This window comes from Haemorhous mexicanus, chromosome 18 (genome assembly GCF_027477595.1).
Source record: "Haemorhous mexicanus isolate bHaeMex1 chromosome 18, bHaeMex1.pri, whole genome shotgun sequence".
NCBI classification, from domain to species: Eukaryota; Metazoa; Chordata; class Aves; order Passeriformes; family Fringillidae; genus Haemorhous; species Haemorhous mexicanus.
Window position 1 is genome coordinate 7,901,495 of NC_082358.1, and position 21,517 is coordinate 7,923,011.

Below are 21,517 nucleotides of genomic sequence, written 5' to 3' on the forward strand. Positions count from 1 at the left end.
CTTCCCCGCCGGCCCCGGCTGGGGACAGCTCCCCGCCGCCCCCCCGAGCCCCGCGCTGCCCGCCCGGGAACCCCCGGCCCGGAGTCACGGCCGCAGGCAGGAGCAGGAGCAGGGGCAGGGGTCGGCCGGGGTCCGCGGGAAGGGGAGGGGAGCGCCTGTGCAGCCCCCCGCAGGAGCTCCAGGTTTCAATTTTTTCCAACAGCAGCTCAGAGAAGTTTTTTGTGGGTTTTTTTCTTATTTAGCCTTTAAGAGACCCTGAGCTGTTGCCCTGGAGGGCCCCCACGGCTGTGGTCAGGGAGAGCCCCCTCTGGCTGCAGCTCTGGAGAGCCCCCACGGCCGCCAAGAGGGGCGGAGTGTCCCCGAAAACACGTCAGTCCTGAAAGGGGAAGGGGCGACAGTGCTGTGCCGTGGCTGTACCTTCGTTTCAGTTCCCCAGAGCGGTTCCCAGTAACCCCCAAGGAATTTCCAGGTTCCCTGCCCGCTCCGGAGACGTTCCCTGCACTTCCCTTGGCATTGCAGCGAACGGGGGCTCCCCAGCGCCCCTCGGTGCCCCGGTCACCTCGGTGCCCCGGTCACTTATGGCACTGCCGCCACACTGCCCACATGCCGCCGTGCCGTAGAGTAACACACCGCAGCAGCCGCCTGCCCGGTCACGGCTTCGGCCTCGGGTCACAGCTGCTCCCGGGGAGAAGGGCAGCGTGCTCCCCGTGGACGGCGAGAATTGGGAACCGAGTGCTCTGGATTCCCCGGCCCAATGTCACTTCCCAGAACTGACTCACTCGGGAGCATGAAGGGTCCCTGGGGAATCTCGAGGCCAAAGGGGGCGGCCGCGGAGAGAAGGGGATTTCTGGGCTCGACTCCCGTGAGCCTAGCCTGGGAAATCCCCGCGGCGCCGGGTACTACCTGAGCAGGGTCTCCAGTGGCCACGGGTTGGCTGGCTGTGAGTGCCCCTTGCTCCCCATACCGGGGCGGGGGCCGGTGCTCAGGTGCTGCTCAGGCGGGAGAAGCTGCTCAGGCGGGAGCCCCTACGAGACCCCCCGGTCCCGCTACCCGCACAGCGGGGCAGAGTACCGGGACAGCTGCTGCTCGGGGCGGCGCCGGGGCTAGGGGCGCAGCACGGGAACGCCACCCCTTCAACGGGTCAGGAACGCTCCGGTCCTGGCCCTGAGTCTGGTCTGATCCCGACTCCGGTCCCAGTCTGATCCTGACTCCAGTCCTGATCTCGGGCTGATCCCGATCGCGGCCCCAGTCTCAGAACCTGTCCTGGTCTGATCCCCACCCCGGTTCCGATCCAGACACCGGTCCCGTTCCAAAGCTCCATCCGGTCTCTGTCTGACCCCGACCCCTACTCCTGTCCCAACAGCATTCTGATCCCGATCCCGGTCCCTGTCACAGCCTGAACCCCATGCCGGTCCCTGTCACTCTCTGACCCTGATCCGGGTCCCTGTCCTAGTCTGATCCCGATCCCTGTCCCAGTCTGACCGTGATCCCTGTCCCTGTCCCAGTCTAATCCCGATCCCAGTCTGATCCCGATCCCGATCCCTGTCCCTGTCCCAGTCTGATCCCGATCCCGATGCCTCCCCCGCGCGAGGTCCGATAGTGCCACCCAGCGGCCGCCTGGCCTCCTCGGCACTACAACTCCCAGCCTGCCTTGCAGCACCGTACCGCGGGATACGCCGGGAGCCGGGGCAAGTGGCCTATGCCTCGGCAGTCATGGCGGCACGCTGCCGTGCCGTAAAGTGCGCTACTTCGCCATAGCGATCGAGCTTACCCCTCCTCCTCTTTGCGACGGCGCCGTGCGGTAGTGGCGGGTGGCGCCTTTGTCCTGGCGGCGGCGGCCTGACGGGGCACCGGGTCCGGGCCGGGAGCGGCGGTGAGTCTGCGGGTCCGCGGCCTCGGTACGTAGAACGCCCGAGCGACAGGCTTACGGCAGCGAGCCCCGCAGAGGGCCCGATCCCTCCCAGCTCTCGGCTGAGGCCGGGCCGGGCGTGCCTCGCGGCCTGCGGGCGGGCCGCGCCTCCGCCTCGCGTCCGGGCCGCGCCTCCGCCTCGCGTCCGGGCAGCGCAGGACCACCGGGATTCGATGGGGCTGCTCCGCACCCCCGGAGTAGTCTGTGTGCGGGTTGAGCGGCGCTGGCAGCGCCCAGGCCCGGACGGAGGGAGGGGAAGCACGGGTGGGAGCGGCGGCCGCCAGTGAAGCTCCCGGCCGGGGGTCCTTCCCCGCTGCCCCGGGAGCTGCGGCGGGCCCGCGGTGAGCGGGGTCCGGGGCAAGGGCGGGCCGGCGGGAGGAAGGCGGGGGCGCTCCCCGGGTTACCGTGTGGGCGGCACCGCGTGTGCCCAGGTGCGGGGGGCCGGGACGGGCGGTGCCAGCGCTGCCCCGGAGAGCCCTTTTGGGAGAGCGCGGGTCGGCTCCGAGGGAAGCTCCCGCTCCTCGGCACCTCTGCCTTCCGTGCCTGCTGTTTCTGCTTTGCCCCCGAACTTCACGGAGACTTGTGTCGTGTTTTGCTTGTGGCAAATGAGTTGCAATATCCTGCTCCAGCAGTCTTGCTTCCTTGAAGCTGTAGCGCTATTAATAAACAACTCTGGTTTTAAATATAAGGTTTTTAGAGAGATGTGGCTTTAATTAATTTCCACAGGATTTGTTGGTTCATGAGGTGCCATGGGCACAATTGCTGCGCGGGGAATTGGCACCTTTAAACTCTCTCGGTGCCTCTCTGGCTGCATTTGTACAATAAGACTTAATGTGGGAATTAGGTGTTCACCTGATGTAGCGTGCCCAGAGGGGGGACAACATTCAGTTATTCTGGTCTTATGATCACTAAATGGCCCTTAATTATGTAATCTGCTGCGTGGAAAATGATAAGAGGCAGTGAATTACCTTAGATGAGAGTTCTGATTTACTGATTGTTTTGAAGTGGGAAAATAGCTCTCTGCTTTTCTGAACGTGGAAAGTTCTTGCAGCCTCTTCCTCAGACACCCCCTGCTATCCCCACCCCTAAGGAACACGGAAGGGAATTTCTTACAGCTCTTTATCCTGAAAGTGAGATGTCCTGCCGGCAGCTACAGGCCTGTTTGACACCTGTTTGTTGTGTATGCCTGTGCACTGCATCCTGCTCTGAATGGGAACTGGGGCTAGATGGTGCCTTCCATGTTTTATTGCCTCTTATCATTTTGAGGGAATTTTGAAAGCTTCTCTACCCTCAACTGATGAGAACTTGAGCTGCAGTCGTGGAATAGAAGTCCAGTGCTTTAGTGTTAAAAAAAAAAAAAAAAAAAAAGGCATTTGGTACTTCTCATGGGGAAGATAAAACTCTGTGTATGTGTGTGGACAAACTTGCAGGGGGATTGGGCAAATATGATAGAGGAGATTAATTTTATTGGATTTTGGTTTGGGTGTTGAGTTTTGTTTTCCTCACCCCAGTTCTGGCAATTAATTTAAAAAAGTTTATTAGACAAGGAAGTGTTCTCTGCCCCCCATCTCTGCGGGGTTTCCTAAAAAGGGGCAAGAGTGATACAAATGTGAAGTTGATTGATCTTTAAAGGATAAATAAATATATTTTTTGTCTCAGATCTGGAGTAGATGTATCTTTCATGCCAGTTAAATGTTGCAAAAGCATTCATATAGTCTCATCTTATATATTTTGACATTTGATTGATTTATTTAGAGATTACTTAAATTGTATTTACTCCAGGGTACTGTTAGGGAGTATTTTGGTTGTAGGCATTGCATGATTAAAAAGAGAAGTTTCTGTTGATACACTCAATTTCACCATATTTCTTTTTCCAAGCTTCTTGCATGTTACAAACAGAAAATCCCATCCTGCATTCCTGTAGGTGAATGTTTAGGAAGTAGAACAACTTTACTAAGTAATTTTCAAACTTTTAAGTTCACCTTGAAAGTTTCGGTGTTATTAATTTCTTTGAGCTTTATCTAATGGTGAATTTTAAACAAGAAAGTCTGAATATTTGGGATGGTGTTTTTTGTTAGCCTTGGCAGTGTTTATGTTATGTTATTTTTTTTGCTCGGGTGGTTTTTTTTTTAATTTGTTTGGGTGAGTTTGTGCAGTGAATGTTGCTGACTGCTCCAGCTGTGTGCAGGGGTGTGGGCTAAGGGAATGTGCTTTTTCTGCATGGAGGGGGTGAGGAAGGGTGCAGCATTTACCTGGGGGTGGTTAAATTCCCAGCTATGGACCCGCCTGCTGTGGGAGCTGACATCTCCATGGGGACGAGGCTGTGCTGTCTAACAGAGATGCAGATAAGGACCTGTGCTTTCTGGGATTGGAAAGCTGAGATTTCACATGTAGTGAAGTGACCCTGATGAGGTCACTTAGGAGTATTTCAGCAGTATTTCCTGATGCCTCATTCCAAGCCCTACTGGAATATTTGGGTGCTGTTATGCAATGTTGCAATGAGTGTTTCCTTTCAGCTTATTAAAATATTGCATAAATTTAAATATTTCTTATCAGTGGATTGAAGAACTAGATGTGACAACAATGGGCATGTTGAAAAGCTTAAAGTTAAGGAGTTTTAGTGGAAAATTAGTTTTGTTTGTATCTTAGTTTGGAGTCAAACCATTAAAACCTATCTGCAAAATAATTAGGTTTGCTACCTTTCAGTATTACAGAAAAGCTCCACCAGAATGCTGCAGTAAGTGTTTTTGCCTGACCTCTGTGTCCCTCGTATTAAGATTTCTCTGGAGTGAAGTTTGCGTCAAGCAGACCCAGTTGGCTTCTAGTCTGCAAAGCTGTTAAGTTTAATCTTGTTCCAGTTTAATTTTAATGTCATGGATTGAAATTATATGCATGGCCATTTTTTTTTTTTGTGAAGAGTTGGATTTGGAACGAAAGCAAAATGGCTCGAGGACGCAAGAGCAATAGCATCAAACAGAGCGACTTCACTAACAGCACCAATCCTCAGGATTTAGAGAGAAGACTTTTTGTCGGCAATTTGCCCACAGACCACATGACTCGTGAAGAAATGGAAGAGATATTTTCAAAATATGGCAAAATCAGGGGTTAGTATCTTATCTTATGCCTTTTTGTGGCAGGGATTTCAGGGAGAAATATTGCTTCATGCTTGTCAAATGCTATTTGATGATGGTGAGAGGAGTGACCATGGTTGTTCCTAAATGGTGACCTTTTAATGATAACTTTCTCTGCCTGCATTTTGTCTGGAAAAGTGATTCCTTCAGTACAGCTCAAACGTAATGCAAATATATCAGCTATGTTTTAGCTTTTAGGGTCGCAGTGTGATGTCACAATACTCTTTCATAGCCTCTTAATCAAATCTCGGTCACTTCACTGGCTGAATTTTGGTCACTGCCTTGTCAGAAGGAACTTGGTCAGAGTCTTTGAGCTCTGCACTTTGATCCTGGTGGATTTGATTTTCCCAGGAAGCTTGCATAGTGGTTTCTGGGTAGAGTGCAGCTGGTGGGGTTAGCGATGTGTGTGTGGGTCAGCTCTGTCCGTGGTTGTAACCGGTCTTGCCCTGCTGTTAACTCTTGCAGCCCTCAGCATGTACCATGGCTATGGGTTCGTGCAGTATGACCGTCTAGAAGATGTCCAGGCCGCTCTGGACGGTGAGAAGGGTCGCCTTTATAAAGGGTATAGATTAGGTAAGGAAACTGCTCCTCGCTCTCCTGACCCCAGCATGCGTTCGGGAGAAAGGGTGCTGTTGTTTTAAAGCCCTCCTCAAAGGTCACAGTGTGACACTTGTCTGGCCTTAGTCTCAATCAATTTAAACAGAATGCATTTGCCTCCTGAGTTCCTGCTGTGTGCTTCACCTTGCTGCCTGGGTCTTACCCTGAATTTTTATGTGTTAGTGTTTGGAAAGCTCTGTTAGCCTTAAGAACAGAGAAGAAACTGCAGCAAGTGAGCCCTGGAAAGGGATCATTGAAACGTCCAGCACAGAGTTTAATAACATTTGTAAACCAAAACTGGGCTTCATCTTGACATGCTCAAAGGAATTGGTCACAGCGCTTAGTGGCTGGTTGGCTAAGTAAACTTAGCTGGGATTTTTGGACAAGTGGAGCCAGTCTTTAAGCAGTGCTATAAATACTGGGTGCTTTAAAAAGGATATTTTTGTAAAGATGAAGATAATTCTGCTAAATGTGCTGGGAGCAGACTTAAATGGACATGAATGGTTAGAAATCCACGACTAATCTTTTAAATGCAAGGAAAAAATTACTTTCAAAGTAAGCCTATGATAATTTGAAGAAAAACAGTGTGACTTAAAAAAGAGTGACAGGAGGAATAAATAGTAACCTGTGGGAAGGTGTATGTGCAGTAACAAATAGGAGCCTGAAGATGGAAATGAAGGCAAATAGACAAGAAGGGTAGAAGGATACAAGAAGAAATGATGTCCAGCATTATCCAACTGTAGAGACATAAATAGGAACAACTTTGGCTGTTTTAGAAGCTAAGAGTAACTAACTGGTAATGATAAAATTTCTAACTGAGAAGACCAGTTAATGTTTCTGCTGCCTGTTTTTTGAAAAGGCAGGAGATGTGTTTAATGTAATTTCCATTTTAGTAGCAAAACCAAAAAGGTAAAACTGCAGCTACCAAATCTAGAGCTCTCAAAAGAATTAACATCAGTGAGGCTCAGTGAACTACTGACCTGCCTAGTCTGTTACTGGTGTTTTTCCACAAGCCTTGGAAAACTAGGGAGTTTCCAGGGAGCTGGTAGAGTGCTGCAGGTGAGCCAGTAGGCAGGGTAAATGGAATGAGCCTGGCATCAGAGCCTGGGAACAAAGGGGTTCTTTCACCTGGCACTGATGAGAAGGCAATTGATTAATGTCTATCAAAATAAATTCTGTCTTAGGTACTCTTATGGTACTGCAGGCTCTAGGGCTGGAAGCAGTAGTGTTAGTCTACAGATTGCTGTAAGGTGTTTGACTTATAAGAAAGGAGAACAGTTAAAAACAACAGAGTTAAATGGATTTCAAGTCAATCTAGAATGGAATAGTTGTAACATGATGGAATTTCTCAGTGCTTTGAGTGGTGGTCTAGAAAAACTGAGTCCTGGCCATACGGGGTTTTTATAAGGGACTTGAAGAGAAAAACATGTTTTAAGAAAAAGATGAAATAAAGAAGATTGAGTCACTGATGGTGAAAGGACCTGGACTTCCTGTCCTGGATGCAGATACACCTGAGCTTTAAGTGAAGCTGACAGGGAAGGTCTGCTCCCAGCCAGAGTGCTTCAGTCATCCTTGGCTGTGCAAAACACAGGTGTGCAAGTAGGGAGGTTTTGGTACTCTGGGATTTTGCTGCTGGAAGAGTGCTCAGTTTTGGTATGCCCGGTTCAAAAAGGATAATGCTGAAATGGAAAAGCCTTGATAAAACCTGACAGAGGTTTAGAATTAAAGAACAAACCCAAGCAAAAATCTCAAGAGAAAGGAGTGATGTGATCTTTGTGTTACAGACAGACCTGGGATCAGGGAGTTTTAGTGTAGTCGGCATAAGTGTGACAGTGCCTTGAATGTGAATAAAGACTTTTCTCTAACAGCAGAGTAATTGGCTTCTGAAGTAATTTATTGGATCTGTGGTGGTTTCTGTGCTCTGAAGACTTTTAAATTGGAATTGGATGTTTTGCTAAAAGATAAGCACTAGTTCAGTGCTACTGCTACACTTGAGATAGATGGATTCCAGAAACTGCTGTCACCTGTGTTTGTTCACAAGGTTACACTGTGTGATTACAGTGGCCTTGTCATCTCAAAATCCTACAGGACAGAAGACTTTTTATTTGGGCTTTTTTTTTTCCAGAAGTTTTGTCAGTGTATATTTTCAAATACTTGTAAATGCTGTCAGCATTAAATAAAATGTTACTAAATGTGTTTGTTTTGCACAAGAGAAGGATCCCTGTCAAAGTTTTTTTTTCTTCTAGTTAAATATTTTTGTGAAGATCTAAATACTTATTTTATTTGAAAGAAATGTATGATACCGAGTGTAAAAATCATAATAGGTTTCTTCAATGGCATCTTAAAACAGAAAATAAAAATAATCTTAAACCAAAGAAAGCAGCTAGTGTCTTGCTTAAAGATAACATTTGACTTTAAGGGGCAAAATTATCAACTAAAAAATGAATGCACGGAGAACAGTTACTTCAGTTATGAGTGTGAGTATTAAATGCAGTCATTAATAACACAGTGAGGTAAAACGTTTTGGGAGAGTTTAACTCCAGTGTAGCATAATACAAGTATTTCCACAAATGCACAGTAGTGTTTTCATATCTTTAGTAGTAAAACTACTTAGAGAATTAGTGTCCTTCAGATGTAGTTTGTAACAGTAGACCCTGCAGCTGTGTTTGATCCTGGGGAGGTGCTTTGGGGTCCTGTGAGTGGTGTTATACTCTAGTTGTAGTTAGTGTTCAGGTTGCACTTGCTTCTCTGCCCCATCTGAGAGGCAACATGCTGCTTCATTGACATCAAGAACAAAAATTAGACCTGATCCCTTAATTACAGTTTTAATCTTGAAAATAATGAAGGATAGTTTGGGATGTTACAGAAGATATTAAGACTGAGTCTACCTAAAGACATCACAGCATGTTTACATTCTCATGCAAGAGCTTTGAAAGTGGTTAATGCAAATAATTAATCAGAAATGTTAATTGTTGATAGATTCTGGGGGAGCAGATAGGGCCTAGATTTGGGTTCTTTTCCTTAAAAAGTTCTCAGTAAACTGTCCAAAGTCATGTTGCTGTTTGCTCTTCCTCCCCTCCAGTGCATTATTTCATCTCCAGTCAGCTGTCATAGGAGGCTTTGAGAACAGTGTGGGTCCCTGCCAGTTCTGGGCAACTTCACTTTTGCAGGTTGAGGACAAGATTCTGTTTCTTCAGCTCTCTTCCTTCTTTGTGTTTCCCTTCATGGTGTTTTTCACAGAAGCCAACCAGTTTTCAAATTTCCGATCTGTTGCTTTAGCCTGCATCACATTAACAATGGTGTTTTGGATGCACCATGTTGACTTTATAAGGAGCCTGTGTTCCAGGCTCCTGGATCCGTTTCTCAGTGGTGGTGGCCGTGCACCTTAACACTGCAGCAGTCTCTTGGAAGGCAGTTGCACGTGCCCCTTTGAGAACTCTTGGATTGTTTCCACCAAGGGTATCGGCATGCTCTGTTGAACAGGACTGGCTGTGAACTTTAGACTGTGCTGGCCATCATTCCTTTCTCAGAGGTTTTCAGACTCTGCTTTTTCTCCTAGAGTCCATGAGTCGCTTTCTGCTCGCTCATAGACTGCAGAAGAAAGAGGTTCTCTTATGGAAGGAAGAGTCTGGATGTAGGCCTGAACATGCAGGGTTAAAACTTCACCCAAGCTGTCCACCCTATTTTGAAGTCAAAGAAATCCATGAAATTTTCATAATGTTGTACTATCTAAACTTAATAAAAAATTGTCAAAGTGACAATGTCTCTCTGCTGAATGGATTTCCTTGCACCATCTGGATGTTGTTGAGCTTAAGTTGCTTTCATTTTAATTGTGCTGATGATCTTTTTTTTGTTTCATAGCATTGAACAGATGGGTTGATTATTCTTTACAGATATTAATAAAGCAGTGGAAAGAAGAAATATGAATAAGGCTTCATCAAGGTCCAGTCCCACACGAAGGTAAAGTACCTGGAAGCAGTGAGTTATACTAGGAATTCAGGCCTTTGGGGCATGAGCCCAGCGGCCTGTGCTAAATGTCTGTGTCTCTTCCCTACTGCCACCTCCCCAGTCAAGCAGTGATGCTCCAGCAGGAAATTGTCTGCTCCACCTCTGAGAGCCTTGGGCAGCTTGGGAGGCACAAAGGAAACCTTGTGTCTGCTGCCATTACTGCAGCCCAGCATTCAGTTTTGCAGCACAGGCTGTAAGAGACTTGAGAGGAAGAATGCACTCGATGTTTACTCCTGCCTCCAAGGATCAGAGAAGCCGAGACATATCTAGAGAATGCCAAGGGGCTGCAGCATTCCTAGTGCAGAGGATCTTGGGATCTTGCCTCTTCTGATGCTGAACGCTTCCAGTGCTGCCACGAGACTGGAAAAGAGCACTTGTGCAAAACACAAGACAGAGCAAATGTCTCTTGCACGGTCATGTCTGCCCGTGTGGTTGTGTTATCAGAGCCTGGAGCCAGCCCCCCCGTGCAGTCACCATTGTACTCCAGCTTCTCCTGGCTTCCCACCCTGCAGTGGGCACAGCACATTCACCTCTTTCACCACCTCTGTGTAGGCAGCCACAGGCAAGGGGAAAAGATATGGATTGGCCTGTCACAGAAAGACAACTTCAGTGTCCTTTCCTCAGCATCACTAGGAAGCACACAAAGACGTGCTTAGTGTTGTTTGGTATAAGGTATCCACCCTGTGTGCTTCTGCTGTAAAGCTTTCCATGAAAAAGCATGGTGCTTGTTGGACTTAAAGGTAATCAAGGTGCCACGTCTAGTGTGCTTTACTAGCTTGAACTGCTAAATTACCAAAAATGGGGGAAATGCGCAATTAGTAAGATATCTACCAAAAAAAAAAAAAGCGGAGAATGAGTAGCTGCAATTCTTGGCACCATCTAGGACTTTTATGCACTGCACTGAACCCTACACAGGGCCAAATGTGCTTACAGAGACCAGCATATGGGCATCAGGCCCAAGAAGTGTTGGGATTCCTGTGGCAGATGCAGCAAGTCTTGGGCCTGGGGTGTGCTCAGTGCTGGTGGGAGGACCCTGGGAGTATGTGAGCGGCAGGCACTGATGGCACATCTTTGGCCTCAGTGCCACTGATGCTGCAGCGCTGCAGGGGTGAGGGGCAGGTGTCTGTACCATGGGCATTGATCCATGGACTATACTGCAGAGAGATAAGCATGGGCACTGATGCCATGGGCATTGCAACCTGTGTCATCCTGCATGTGTGCAAGAGCAGGTGCCTGTGCTGCAGTACTAAGGAACACTGGACGTGACTGGAGAGCAGCCAAAGGCTTTCAGCTCTGGATTTCAGCTGGCACTGCATACACCATGGCCATCACATGTGGTTAGCACCAGGTCCCAAGCAGCACTGTGGGCACAGGTGGCAGTGGGGTCACAGTCACAAGTCCTGGGCATGGCTGCGATCCATGGACTCTGGACCATGCTGTGGCCTGGGAGCAGCAGCTTGCCACTGCCAGTGCTGCAGAGCCCCACACTGCGCTGCACACAGCGGTGCTGGGCCATCAGGGCCAAGTCCCAAGCAGATGCAGGTGGTGGTGCTGATGCTGCAGGAGCCAGACCATGGTGACTGAGGTGTGGAAGCAGAAGGTGGAGCTGTGCCTTTGTGCTGCTATCTCCCTCGAGCAGGGCAGCCATGCGGGCACAAGAGCTGAGGGAACCTGTGCCACATCTCTACTTCTGTCGCAGTTGTGCGTTGTTCATTCTGGATCTCTTTCTCTGCAGATACTAAATGTGGCCTGTTCTGGTCACCCCCCACTCCAGCTGGAATAAATGTCATATGCCAAACAATTCCCCTGCATCTGGTTGTTTTGCTAAATGGTCTCAAAGCCATGGAAAGATCAGTTATTCAGTATCCATTAGAGCAAGTTAGAAGTTTCCCCTGAGCTTCCGCCATCATTCATTGTAGGTTTTGTGGGAAGGGGGCTATGATGTGTGTCTCACAGGATATGGTTTCAATGCAGATCACAAACAAAAAATGGATTTATATGTCCAAGACGCTGAAGGAGTTCACACCTGGCTGTTTGCAAATTCATTATGTCACTTAGAGGAGGAGGCTCTTGTTGGTATCTCTAATTTGTCCCAAAATCTGGTTTGTATCTGACGTGCAAACAGAGAATGCCAGCACTCTTATGTGTTCCCAGCACAGCTGGGTGTCTGACACCAAAATCCATGCACAGACTGCTCTTGCATCTCATTCCTGTCACTCTGCCTGACACCAAACTTGGCTCATCTGACTCGTTCTCTCCAGGTGATCTCTATGTGACTGCACTGCAGTGGATGCAGACTTAGGTTCTGCTTATCTTTCATAAATTAGATTAGGCTGTTTGAGGACTGTAAAAGTCATGTCAAGTATGGGAAATAAAGATTCAAAAAGCTGGGGTTTTTTTCCTGATGGTTGTCACTGTTTTGGGGGAAAACCAGTCAGAACACATCAAGCTCCATCGTTTCTCTGCAAGATTTTTTTAAATGCTTTGTTTTGACTACAGTGAAGTTACAGCCTTCTCTGGAAAACAGAATACGACCTGGAAAAATCCTGCTGCTTTGGGAAAAGATGAAGACTGGAACATTATTCTTCCTTGCCTGTGACAACTGCAATATAAAGTCTGAATGAGACGGATCATTCAGATCCAACAGAGAAGTCTTCTGTGGCCACTGAGGATGCAGTGCTGGCTGGGTCTAGTACCCTCTTAACCAGGGCATTATAAACATAAGGCTGGCTTTCTACAGAAACTATCCCTCAAATCCAGGAGAAGGCCATAGCTGTCTTTGCTTTCTGTCAGCAGCACAAACCCAACTGCAACATGGAACGTGCAATGTCTTTCCTCACAAGCTGCTCCTTTTTTAATCATATGCCAATAACGTTACTGCAGGTGTTCTGCTGTCATTGATGAGCGAATTCAATGGATCCCTTGAACACTCCTGGCTGTTGCATACATGTGGGTATTAGCCTACATCACCTTCAATTCTCTCAAAGAATTTGCCAAACATGATTGATAGATCATCTATGGCTGATGTTGGAGGTCAGAGACCTTAAAATGATGGTTTCTGAAGTGCCTGTTCACTTCATCCACAGGTGCTCTACACTTAGTGCTCCATTAAGGAGCTTTCTGGGTCTTGTTTAGCCGTGCTGATTATTAGAATTAAAAACCTTCTCCAGACTGCTTCAAAAATATGACTTTTGATCAATGTTTGTTGTTGTGGGGTAAGAGGGAGGATTCAGCTGCTGTGAAAGGTGACTTTGGCACCTCAGGTAAGAGATGTAAGGGTAACTGTACTCGTGTTGTTAGCAGGCTAATGGAATTTCCCTGGTGTTTTCCTCAGAGAGCAATATGCCTACGGGGATGGCCGAGATGCCAGACGCGACCGCTCCCCTCTTCGGGGGAGCCCACGGAGAGACCCCAGGGATGGCAGGGATGGCAGGAATGGGCGAGATTCTAGAGACGCTCGAGACATTCGAGGTAGAGACATGCGTGATGCCAGAGACCACAGGGACCCACGGGACCTGCGAGACCCACGGGATATCAGGGATCCAAGGGACTTGAGGGACCCACGTGATGTTAGAGATCTTCGTGACCCACGGGAGCCACTGTATGATCGATACAGGGATCCACGGGATATGAGAAATGCACGAGATATGAGGGATCCACGGGATATGAGAGACCCTCGGGACTCTTTGTACAGGTAAACACTCCAAGATCCTATTTCCCAAAGTAATGTTTTTATGGCATTTCTGACACAATTGTTTGAGTGGTATCAGGTGTTTAAGGAAATCACCCTTGGCTGGGGACAGTTGGGTGCTGCTCTGTGTCTTGTGAGGAGCAGATGGGTACCTCAGAAATTAAACCTGGGGGAGGTCTGGGTGTGATGCTTTGTCCAAAGTCACTGCCTGAGATGGCGCTGCAGGAAACCATTGCTGCTTCTGAATGTTGCAGACGAGAGGAATCTTACGACCGTTACCTGCGCCTTGACGACTACTACCGGCGCAAGGACGACTCCTACTATGACCGCTACAAGGAGCCAGAGGGTGAGTGCCTGCGCTTCAAAGGGAGGGTGCCATGGTGCCACAGTGCCACGGTTGTGGCGCTCTGTGCCCCTCAGAGCAGGTCTGAAGGGTGTCACTCATCCTGTCCCTGTGGCTCATTTCAGACCGCCTGAAGCGCGAGGAGCGGCGCCGGGAGGAGCTGTACCGTCAGTACTATGAGGAAATCAAGAGACGATTTGATGCAGAGAGACCTGTGGATTGTTCTGTGATAGTGGTGAATAAACAGACAAAGTAAGAAAATAGTTATAATCAGTTTTATTATTGCATGGTAGAAGAGAATGGATTTAAACTTAGTCCTGCCTTGAGGCTGTTTGTCTTACAGGCTGCTCTTGAGGAGTGTGGATTTAGAGCCCCCAGGAAGCTACAGCTCCTGTTTTTCTTCTGGGAATATATGTTGATGAGATGAGGAAATTTATCTTGTGCTTTGCTTGTATTTCCCCCTTGTAATCTATTGCTATACTTTCTCCTGATACTTTTATACCTACTCTCCATATAAGCCTACCATTTCACCAGGTTGCCTGTACTTGTTTTTCATGGGTAGCATGATATGGAGCTTAGGAATATGTGCCAGCCAGGGGACAGTACAGAGCAGGGGTCAGGGTGGATTGGGGGTGTTAGTTCAGAGCTCCTGCTGGATTGGTTCCTAGGGCAGATGCCAGTCATTGCCATTAGTCCAATGTGCAAGAAATACAAAATCACTGCTGAAGGCAATCAGGGACAGTATCAAAAGCAGGTGTAAGTAGTAACCAGGGTGATCTCCTAAGGCTGGCTGAGCACTTACTGAGTTCACAGGGCAGGCACTCTGTTGGGAACAGGAGGTACACCTGGCACAGTAGTAGAGGGCTTTAACAATGTCACCTGTCTGATGTCTGTATCTTTACAATTAAATATACTAAAGAATAGTAAATATGTAAATAAATCACAGCTCTGGCTTGTAATCTGAGGAAAACGTTTGTCGGCAGAAAGTTAAAGCTCTATCTCCTTCACCCTTCAGAGAAAAGATCAAGAGTTGCTTTTCTTTAACATTGCTGTACACGTGGGGCAGAAAGAGACAGCTGGAGCTTGCCTCATCTGCTGGTAGAAAACGGATCAGGAAATGGAAATAGGAGAAGCAGTGAAACTAGAAATAAACTTCTGATAGAGTTGATTACCTGTTGGTACAAATCTTGAGAGGAAATTTTAGATCCTTCATCCCCTGGTGGCTAAAATTCCTTGGAAGATATTCTAATAGACCACAAGTTATTGTGCTTGACCCAAGAATATTTTTTTTGTGCCAGAGGATCAGCTTAGTATCCCAAGAATCATTTTGGTCTGTAACAGCTACAAACCTTAAGAGCTGGAGCCTGTTCATAAATCTTGTATTGAAGCACTGATGTCACCTGCTATAGACCTGTTGAAAGATGACTCCTGAATGCCTTAGATACAGTCATTTGACTTCAAAGCTCTTAAAAAGATGGTTTAAGGGGGGGACAGTTTTAATTATCGTTACAGACTTCACCTCCAAAGACAATAAAATTACCCTCTTTTGAGGTGTGGGTGCACACAGACTGAATTTGTCAGACTTTTGTGCAGTCAGTGTTGCAGGTTTGGTTCTAAGTATAGTAAGCTTAAGAAAAACCCTTGGCAATTCAAGCTCAGCCTTGTGAGCTGTGTTTTGTGCTTGGATGGGAAAGTCTGTAGGACAGAATACACAGGAGCAGTGGATCCAGAGATGCTGTTTTGGCAGTGGGTGAGAGCAGAAAGCAGCCAGTAGAAAAGAGCAGGCCAATAAGGAATGAGGCACATGTGAACAGTTGAGATACTGAACAGAGAAGGAGTAAACGAGTTCTATAGGTTGGCTCCTCTGCTCTGTACCCCTTGGACCTCTGCTGGCAGAAATTCCTTCCCCTAATGAATTCAGTTGAAACACATTTATGTGTAAACAAATTTGTAATAGTGTAAATCCCTTTGCAAATACTCTGTTTCTCAGCTCAGCTAAGGCTTGATTTGTAATTTATTTTGGTTGAACTGAAATGACTGATTCAGATCAGAATAAGGGCTTTTATATTGCTGTAATGGGATTGCTTTAGTACTGTCCTGGTAAACGTCATGAAGCTGGGCAAGTAATCAGAAAACCAAATCTGGGATGGTGGAGAGGATGCAGTGCCAAGGTTTCTGTTCCTGTGTGTGAGTGATTTGTTAAACTGCTGCTTTGCTTTCTGGTAGGGAGTACGCAGAGTCCGTGGGGCGGAAGGTGCGGGACCTGGGCATGGTAGTGGACCTGATCTTCCTGAACACAGAGATGTCACTGACACAAGCCCTGGATGATGTGAGCAGGGGAGGGTCTCCTTTCGCCATTGTCATCACCCAGCAGCATCAAGTTCACCGTTCTTGCACTGTTAACATCATGTTTGGCACCCCACAAGGTACTAAGGTCTCAGTAGGCTGGGAATTGTGTGGTCACTCTGAACCTTTCTTTCAGGCAAAACCACATAGAACAAAGTTCATCCTTGCTGTCACATGAGGAGTTATAAATGACTTCACACCATGTCATAAATGGGAATATCATTATTTAAAAGCTTCCGTAATACTGTTTGCCCCTTGTCAAAAGGAATGTCTAATTCCTGCCAAGAGAGAATCTCATCTGTGTTCTCGGCTCCTAACACTGCCAGCCTTTGCAGTGTTAGGGCAAGTCAAGTCATGGACCCCAGAGCTGCACTGCTCTGGGACATCTCTGAGTAATACCAGCCCAGCCTCGCTCTACCACTTGTTGCTCTCAGAAAGATCACGTTGGGAATGTGGCAAATTAAAGGACAGATTTTAAAATCAAATGTGATTTAATAAGGATTTGTTAATGGTAGAGATTTGATAATGAAACTGGGAAGAGTTATGAAAAGATAAAACTACAAAGTGTTATGAAAAGATAGATATACAAAGTGTTTGGGTATACAGGCTCCACCTTCTTAGCACCTTTACACTTGTCACATCACTTTCCATCACAAGGTGTGACTTGGTTGTTGCGTGAGGGTGGGTGTAGGTACTAAAAATGCCTTGTCAAAATGTGATTGGGGAAAGCGGCTGTTGCTCTGATCATAGCAACATGTAATGTTCATGTAATCTGACAACACAGGTGCCTGGTTTGACCACAGCTGAGCTTTCAAAGGTTATTTCTCCCTTACTGTGTTTCCAAGTAATGTTCTGTGAGTTCATCTGGGAGAGGAAACCTCTGAGTGCACGGTCAGTGCTTGGTGTGTGCTGACTGACTGGAGAAGCCCAGTTTCTTTTAACATCAGATGCAGATGTGATGGGAGAGCTCCCTTATTTCCTGCAGACACACAGCTCACATGCACTGTCACTGAGCTTCCCATTACCCTTGGTTTTGATTCTCAACTTCTTTGGTTTAACACCTGTTAAACCTTTGGCAGGAGGCCAAAGCTTCTTTTCTTCACTGGATCTGCTGGTTTATCAGATGTGATGGGAACCCCAGTCATTAGCTCATCCACAGCTCATTCCAGAGATTAGATATGGTCACTTCAACCGCTCCTGGCCACCTTTGCATGCATGTTTGTTTCAGTGAACTCTTCACAGTTTGTGCAAAGCCTAATGTTAAAATGAACCCAAGTTTCCTGTTAGGAGGAAAAGGCTTGCAGGATTTGATGTTCTGCAGGTGTTGAAAGGACCCTGCCCAAAGCTTTGGGCACTTTTGGGAAGGTAAAGGCTCTTTTGATCTCCCAGTTTAAATCTGTGTTCAGGTGACTGTTCATGTGTGTGCTTTGGGAGTTGGAAATAATGACCTCAAAACTCACCATTGAAATTGCCCATTACTCATTTTATTACAGAAGAATTTAATTGCTGCTTGTTGCCTCGAGAGTGGTGAATGTGAGCAGCCATGTGACACTGAGCCAATGCTGCTCCCTCCCCAGCTGCATGTGCACATGAGATGTTAAGGCACTGGCAGCACAGAAACAAACATATTCCCATGGCTGTCCTCCTCTGGGAAGCATACAGCCTTCAGAGGGCAAGTTTTGCATCTGTCCCAGGGTTTAACAGAAAAATGACTGGGACTATCTCATCTCAGAGAACTGAGGATTTATGTGAGAGGTAGAGGGAGCTGCTTTCCTTTTAACTGGTGAGAGATAAAAAAGACATTTCTGGGCTGAGCCCTCAGCTGTGGAAGGAAAGGCTGGCCTTGCTGGCTGATAGCCGTGGGCCTTCTGTTGGCTTTGAAAATGTAATTGTTCCTGTGTGCCTAGGAAGTTCCCAAGTCTGCACTCACACTCCCTGAGCGCTGCCTGCTGCTGACTGGGCTGTGCTGGCAGGCAGGAGGAGCAGCACCTCCATCGGGGTCACTTTGGGTCACTCAGAGCATTTCTCCCTTTGTGCAGAGCACCGCAACATGCCCCAGGCTGATGCCATGGTGCTGGTGGCAAGGAATTATGAGCGCTACAAGACAGAGTCCCGGGAGAAGGAGCGGGAGGAGATCGCCCGGCAGGCTGCCAAGATGGCAGACGAAGCTATTCTGCAGGAGCGGGAGCGCCCACCCCCCATGGAGGAGGGTGTCAGAGGAGGTCACCCTCCCGGGATCCAAACTCTCTTGAACCTGCTGGCAGACAATCGCTATGTGACTGCTGAGGAGATAGATAAAGTCATTAATTACCTGAGAGACCGGAAGGAACGGTTGCTGCGGGGCAGCACTGAATCTCTGCAGGGTAAGTCCCACAGCCCCAGACAGTCTTTACTGTGTGGTTTGTGGTCCTCAGGGCTGGGACAGGAAAAGAGTCCTGGGACTGCAGAGGAGTCTGGGAGCATAATATCCTCATGTAGTACCTCATTTTACTGAGATGGATGTGTCGTTGCATGCCGTGAGACAATCCAGAGTATTCATGTGGAAGATCTTTTATGCTGGATTCTCTTAAGGCAACAGCAGGACAGCCATAACTGGTTGAGCTGCTAAGCTCCATTCTTTAGAGTGGTTTGGGTTCCCAGAGCTGTGCAGCTGTGATCTGAGGGTGGATGTTCACTGATGCCGTGTCTTTGGTAGCTGTTTCATTAGTTTTCTTTAGGTGTCTCTTCTAGGGCATTTGCAGAGCTTTAACCACCTTTTCTTTCTTTCCCAGCACCCATGTCAAGACAACCTTTGGGGCCACCTTCAGGATCATCACTGGGTAGTCAGTCCAACCTTCCAAGTTCTCAGGCTCATCAGAGTTCACAGCCTCTGGTCTCTACTCCTTCTGTTCCAGTGTCCTCTTCTACTCCTCAGCAGGAGCTTCAAGCAAAAATCCTCAGTCTCTTCAACAGCGGGGCGGCGGCGGCAGCAGCTGCTGTGGCAAACAGCGGTCCTGCGGCCTCCGCGGGCTCTTCGGCCAGCACTCCCAACCAGAACTTTACTAACCTGGCCGGCGGGCAGCCCCGGCCAGCACAGATGAATGCTGGAAATTTAAACCAGGCTCAGCAGAGATTGCAGACTCCAAACGCGCAGATTCCTGCTCTCCCAGGCCCTTCGAGAAACGCGGGTCCGAGACCTGGAGCTCCTCCACAACCTCAGCCACTCTATGGTCAGCACCAAACCCGCCTCCCTGCGCCTGGCAATGTGCCCGCCCAAAGGCCGGTGTCTTCTGGTATCAACTTTGACAACCCCAGTGTACAGAAAGCCTTGGACACCCTTATCCAGAGTGGTCCTGCACTCTCCCACCTTGTGAGCCAAACCGTGGCCCAGGGGCGAGCGGGGTCCTCAGCCCAGCAACCGATGGGTGCCTACCAGCGACACTATTAGAGCTGAGCTGTTGGACCCATTCCCCTTCCCTTTGCCATTCCATACTTATAGCTGTTAAAGAATTCTCCCATCCTTGACCAGGGACAGATGCCCTGGACATGCATGTCCTCTCCACTCTGGCGAGAGCATACCCCCTGCAGCATTGCTGCCAACGGTTGCTGGCGCTGCCCTCCCTCTCCTTGGTCTGGTTAGCAATGTTTGGAGCAGAATGCTCAGTTTTCTCCAAGGCACAATGTGCTGAACTATGTTGGATCATTGGTTGTCTTGTCCCATCCCAGAAGCATCAGTCCTGCTGCATTTTCCTTACTCCCAGCACCTGGTGCACCTTCCCATTGAGGTGCAGTCTAGGCTCACTGATCTCAGTGTAGTTTTGGATCATCAGTTTTGATGAATTAGGAGACTGAACAGAGCAGCAAACTGACGGGCCTTGGACACCCATCAATGTGGAATGGGCACTATTTTTCTTTGGATTTCTTTTTTTTTTTTTTTTTCCCTTTTAATAGCATATAAGCCATTTGGAAAGTCCAGTGATAGTGCTGGCAGCCAAAATCATGAAGCACATGCCCAACCACTGCTCAGTAACCAGGACTGTGCAGTCCATCTTCAGCTGGCCTGCCCTGTGCAGGCAGAGAGGCCGGTGTTCCTGACCACTCACAGAGACTGGCAGCTGTGGGCTGAGCACACATCTGCAACACAAGAACTTCCAGCCAAGGCAGAGATTTCAAACGGTCTGTCAGTTTTCCTACCTGTCAATTTTCCTACCGTGAGTAATCAGTGTTAAGATCAACCTGGTAAATTTGGTGTGTAAATTTCCTTTTGTTACAGTCTTTGGCACCGTAGTTAGTGTAGCTTAGCTGCAGCCACACTGATGAGCTGCTGGCTGTCCCTGGGAACGCCTGTCACCAGGTATTGGGGGCAGTGCTGCTCTATCAGACCTCTTGCTGTTGATGGATGTTTGGTCCATCTGAGGAGGAGAGGTTAATACCATAAAGATGTTAATACCATAATTTTAAACATTTTCTCAACACTTTGGGAGCTGCAGCAGACAGTGGAGTGGTAAATCAGGCAGTGATTCCTCACCCTGTTTTTACTGGGAACATACTTTGATACCAGAACACAAAACATCACTTAGCTGTGTGGTCCTTCCTGTCATGGCCTTCTTGGAGTCTGTGGGCTTCCTGCAGGGAACTGTGAGATACTAAGAAAGCAGTGGATTGAAGCAGAGGATTTTCTTTGTCCCAGGTGGTTTGTGTTGTAGCATTTCTTTTATCTCTGTGCTGTTAACAAGAGGACATTACTTTCTAATAAAAGTCAGAAAAATTTCTTGTTGCATTTTTTGACACCTGGGTACTCTGAGAATACAGCTTTTCACTGTGTTTGCTGTTACTCTCCTCTCCGGGAGAAGCTGTGCTAAGCTTCACCCTGGATGCTGAGCAGAATGTGTGTGGACCTCACAGGTCCTGACTCTTGCACAGCACTGGTGTGGCCTCAGGAAGATGTGGTGTGGCACAGCCAATGTAAGGAGTCCAAAACCTCTCTGGTGACAGGTGGTGGGAGGGACAGGTCCAGGTCAGTGCCTCAAGCCAGTGTGAGGTCAGGGCTGCAAGTCCCTGTGCCTTCAGCACTGGTGTCCCACAGGCTGAGTCTGGTCAGCAGTGTGTCTGTCTGCTGTCTCTTCCTGGTAGATCCCTTTCTCCACCTCTACAATCCTGCAGCCAGGTAGAGCACTTTCACTGAGGTGAAATGTGGGAACTGCATCCCTTTGGAGAGGCTTTTCCTCTCCTTGTGCTTTGCTTCCTCTGCAATCTGCACCCTGTCAGGGCTTGCTCCATGTTATGTAAATGGTGCAAAATAGCTGTGGAGACCTGGAAGCAAGTGAAAAGTCCCCGTGCAAGTAGTGAAGGGTGTAATAAAATCATTTATTGCATTTTGTGCAGACAGGAGTCTAGAAAAATGAATACAGGTAAAGCAGTAAAGCAATAACAGGGAGCATTCAACAGCTGAGGAGCCACTCCTCCATGAACACCTGCACAGAGAACACAGGGTCTGCACTGAGGCGGCCTAA

The 21,517-nt window shown here is 48.0% G+C and overlaps 1 protein-coding gene across 5 annotated transcripts; it reads left to right on the plus strand.

The window, feature by feature from the left end:
* The first annotated feature begins 1,762 nt into the window (after positions 1–1,762).
* Positions 1,763–20,774, plus strand: NCOA5 (nuclear receptor coactivator 5). 5 transcript variants are annotated; one of them, XM_059862965.1, is made up of 10 exons: positions 1,763–1,898; positions 4,827–5,013; positions 5,506–5,613; positions 9,531–9,597; positions 12,980–13,339; positions 13,591–13,682; positions 13,805–13,931; positions 15,906–16,105; positions 18,065–18,388; positions 18,797–20,774. In XM_059862965.1, exons 2-10 carry the CDS (start codon positions 4,851–4,853, stop codon positions 19,450–19,452), a joined length of 2,097 nt encoding a protein of 698 aa, XP_059718948.1. In that variant the 5' UTR covers positions 1,763–1,898; positions 4,827–4,850; the 3' UTR covers positions 19,453–20,774. The 5 variants fall into 5 exon arrangements, with proteins under 5 accessions (XP_059718948.1, XP_059718949.1, XP_059718950.1 ...); XM_059862966.1 differs by having other exon boundaries at positions 1,776–1,873; XM_059862967.1 differs by lacking the exons at positions 4,827–5,013; positions 5,506–5,613 and having other exon boundaries at positions 1,786–1,898.
* Positions 20,775–21,517: the final 743 nt, after the last annotated feature.

Bases quoted from the DNA above. Each gene is read 5' to 3' on its own strand.
- NCOA5 (XM_059862965.1), top strand. From the start codon at position 4,851: ATGGCTCGAGGACGCAAGAGCAATAGCATCAAACAGAGCGACTTCACT. The intron at 5,614-9,530 runs GTAAGGAAACTG...TATTCTTTACAG, and splicing joins TTATAAAGGGTATAGATTAG to ATATTAATAAAGCAGTGGAA. The intron at 18,389-18,796 runs GTAAGTCCCACA...TTTCTTTCCCAG, and splicing joins CAGCACTGAATCTCTGCAGG to CACCCATGTCAAGACAACCT.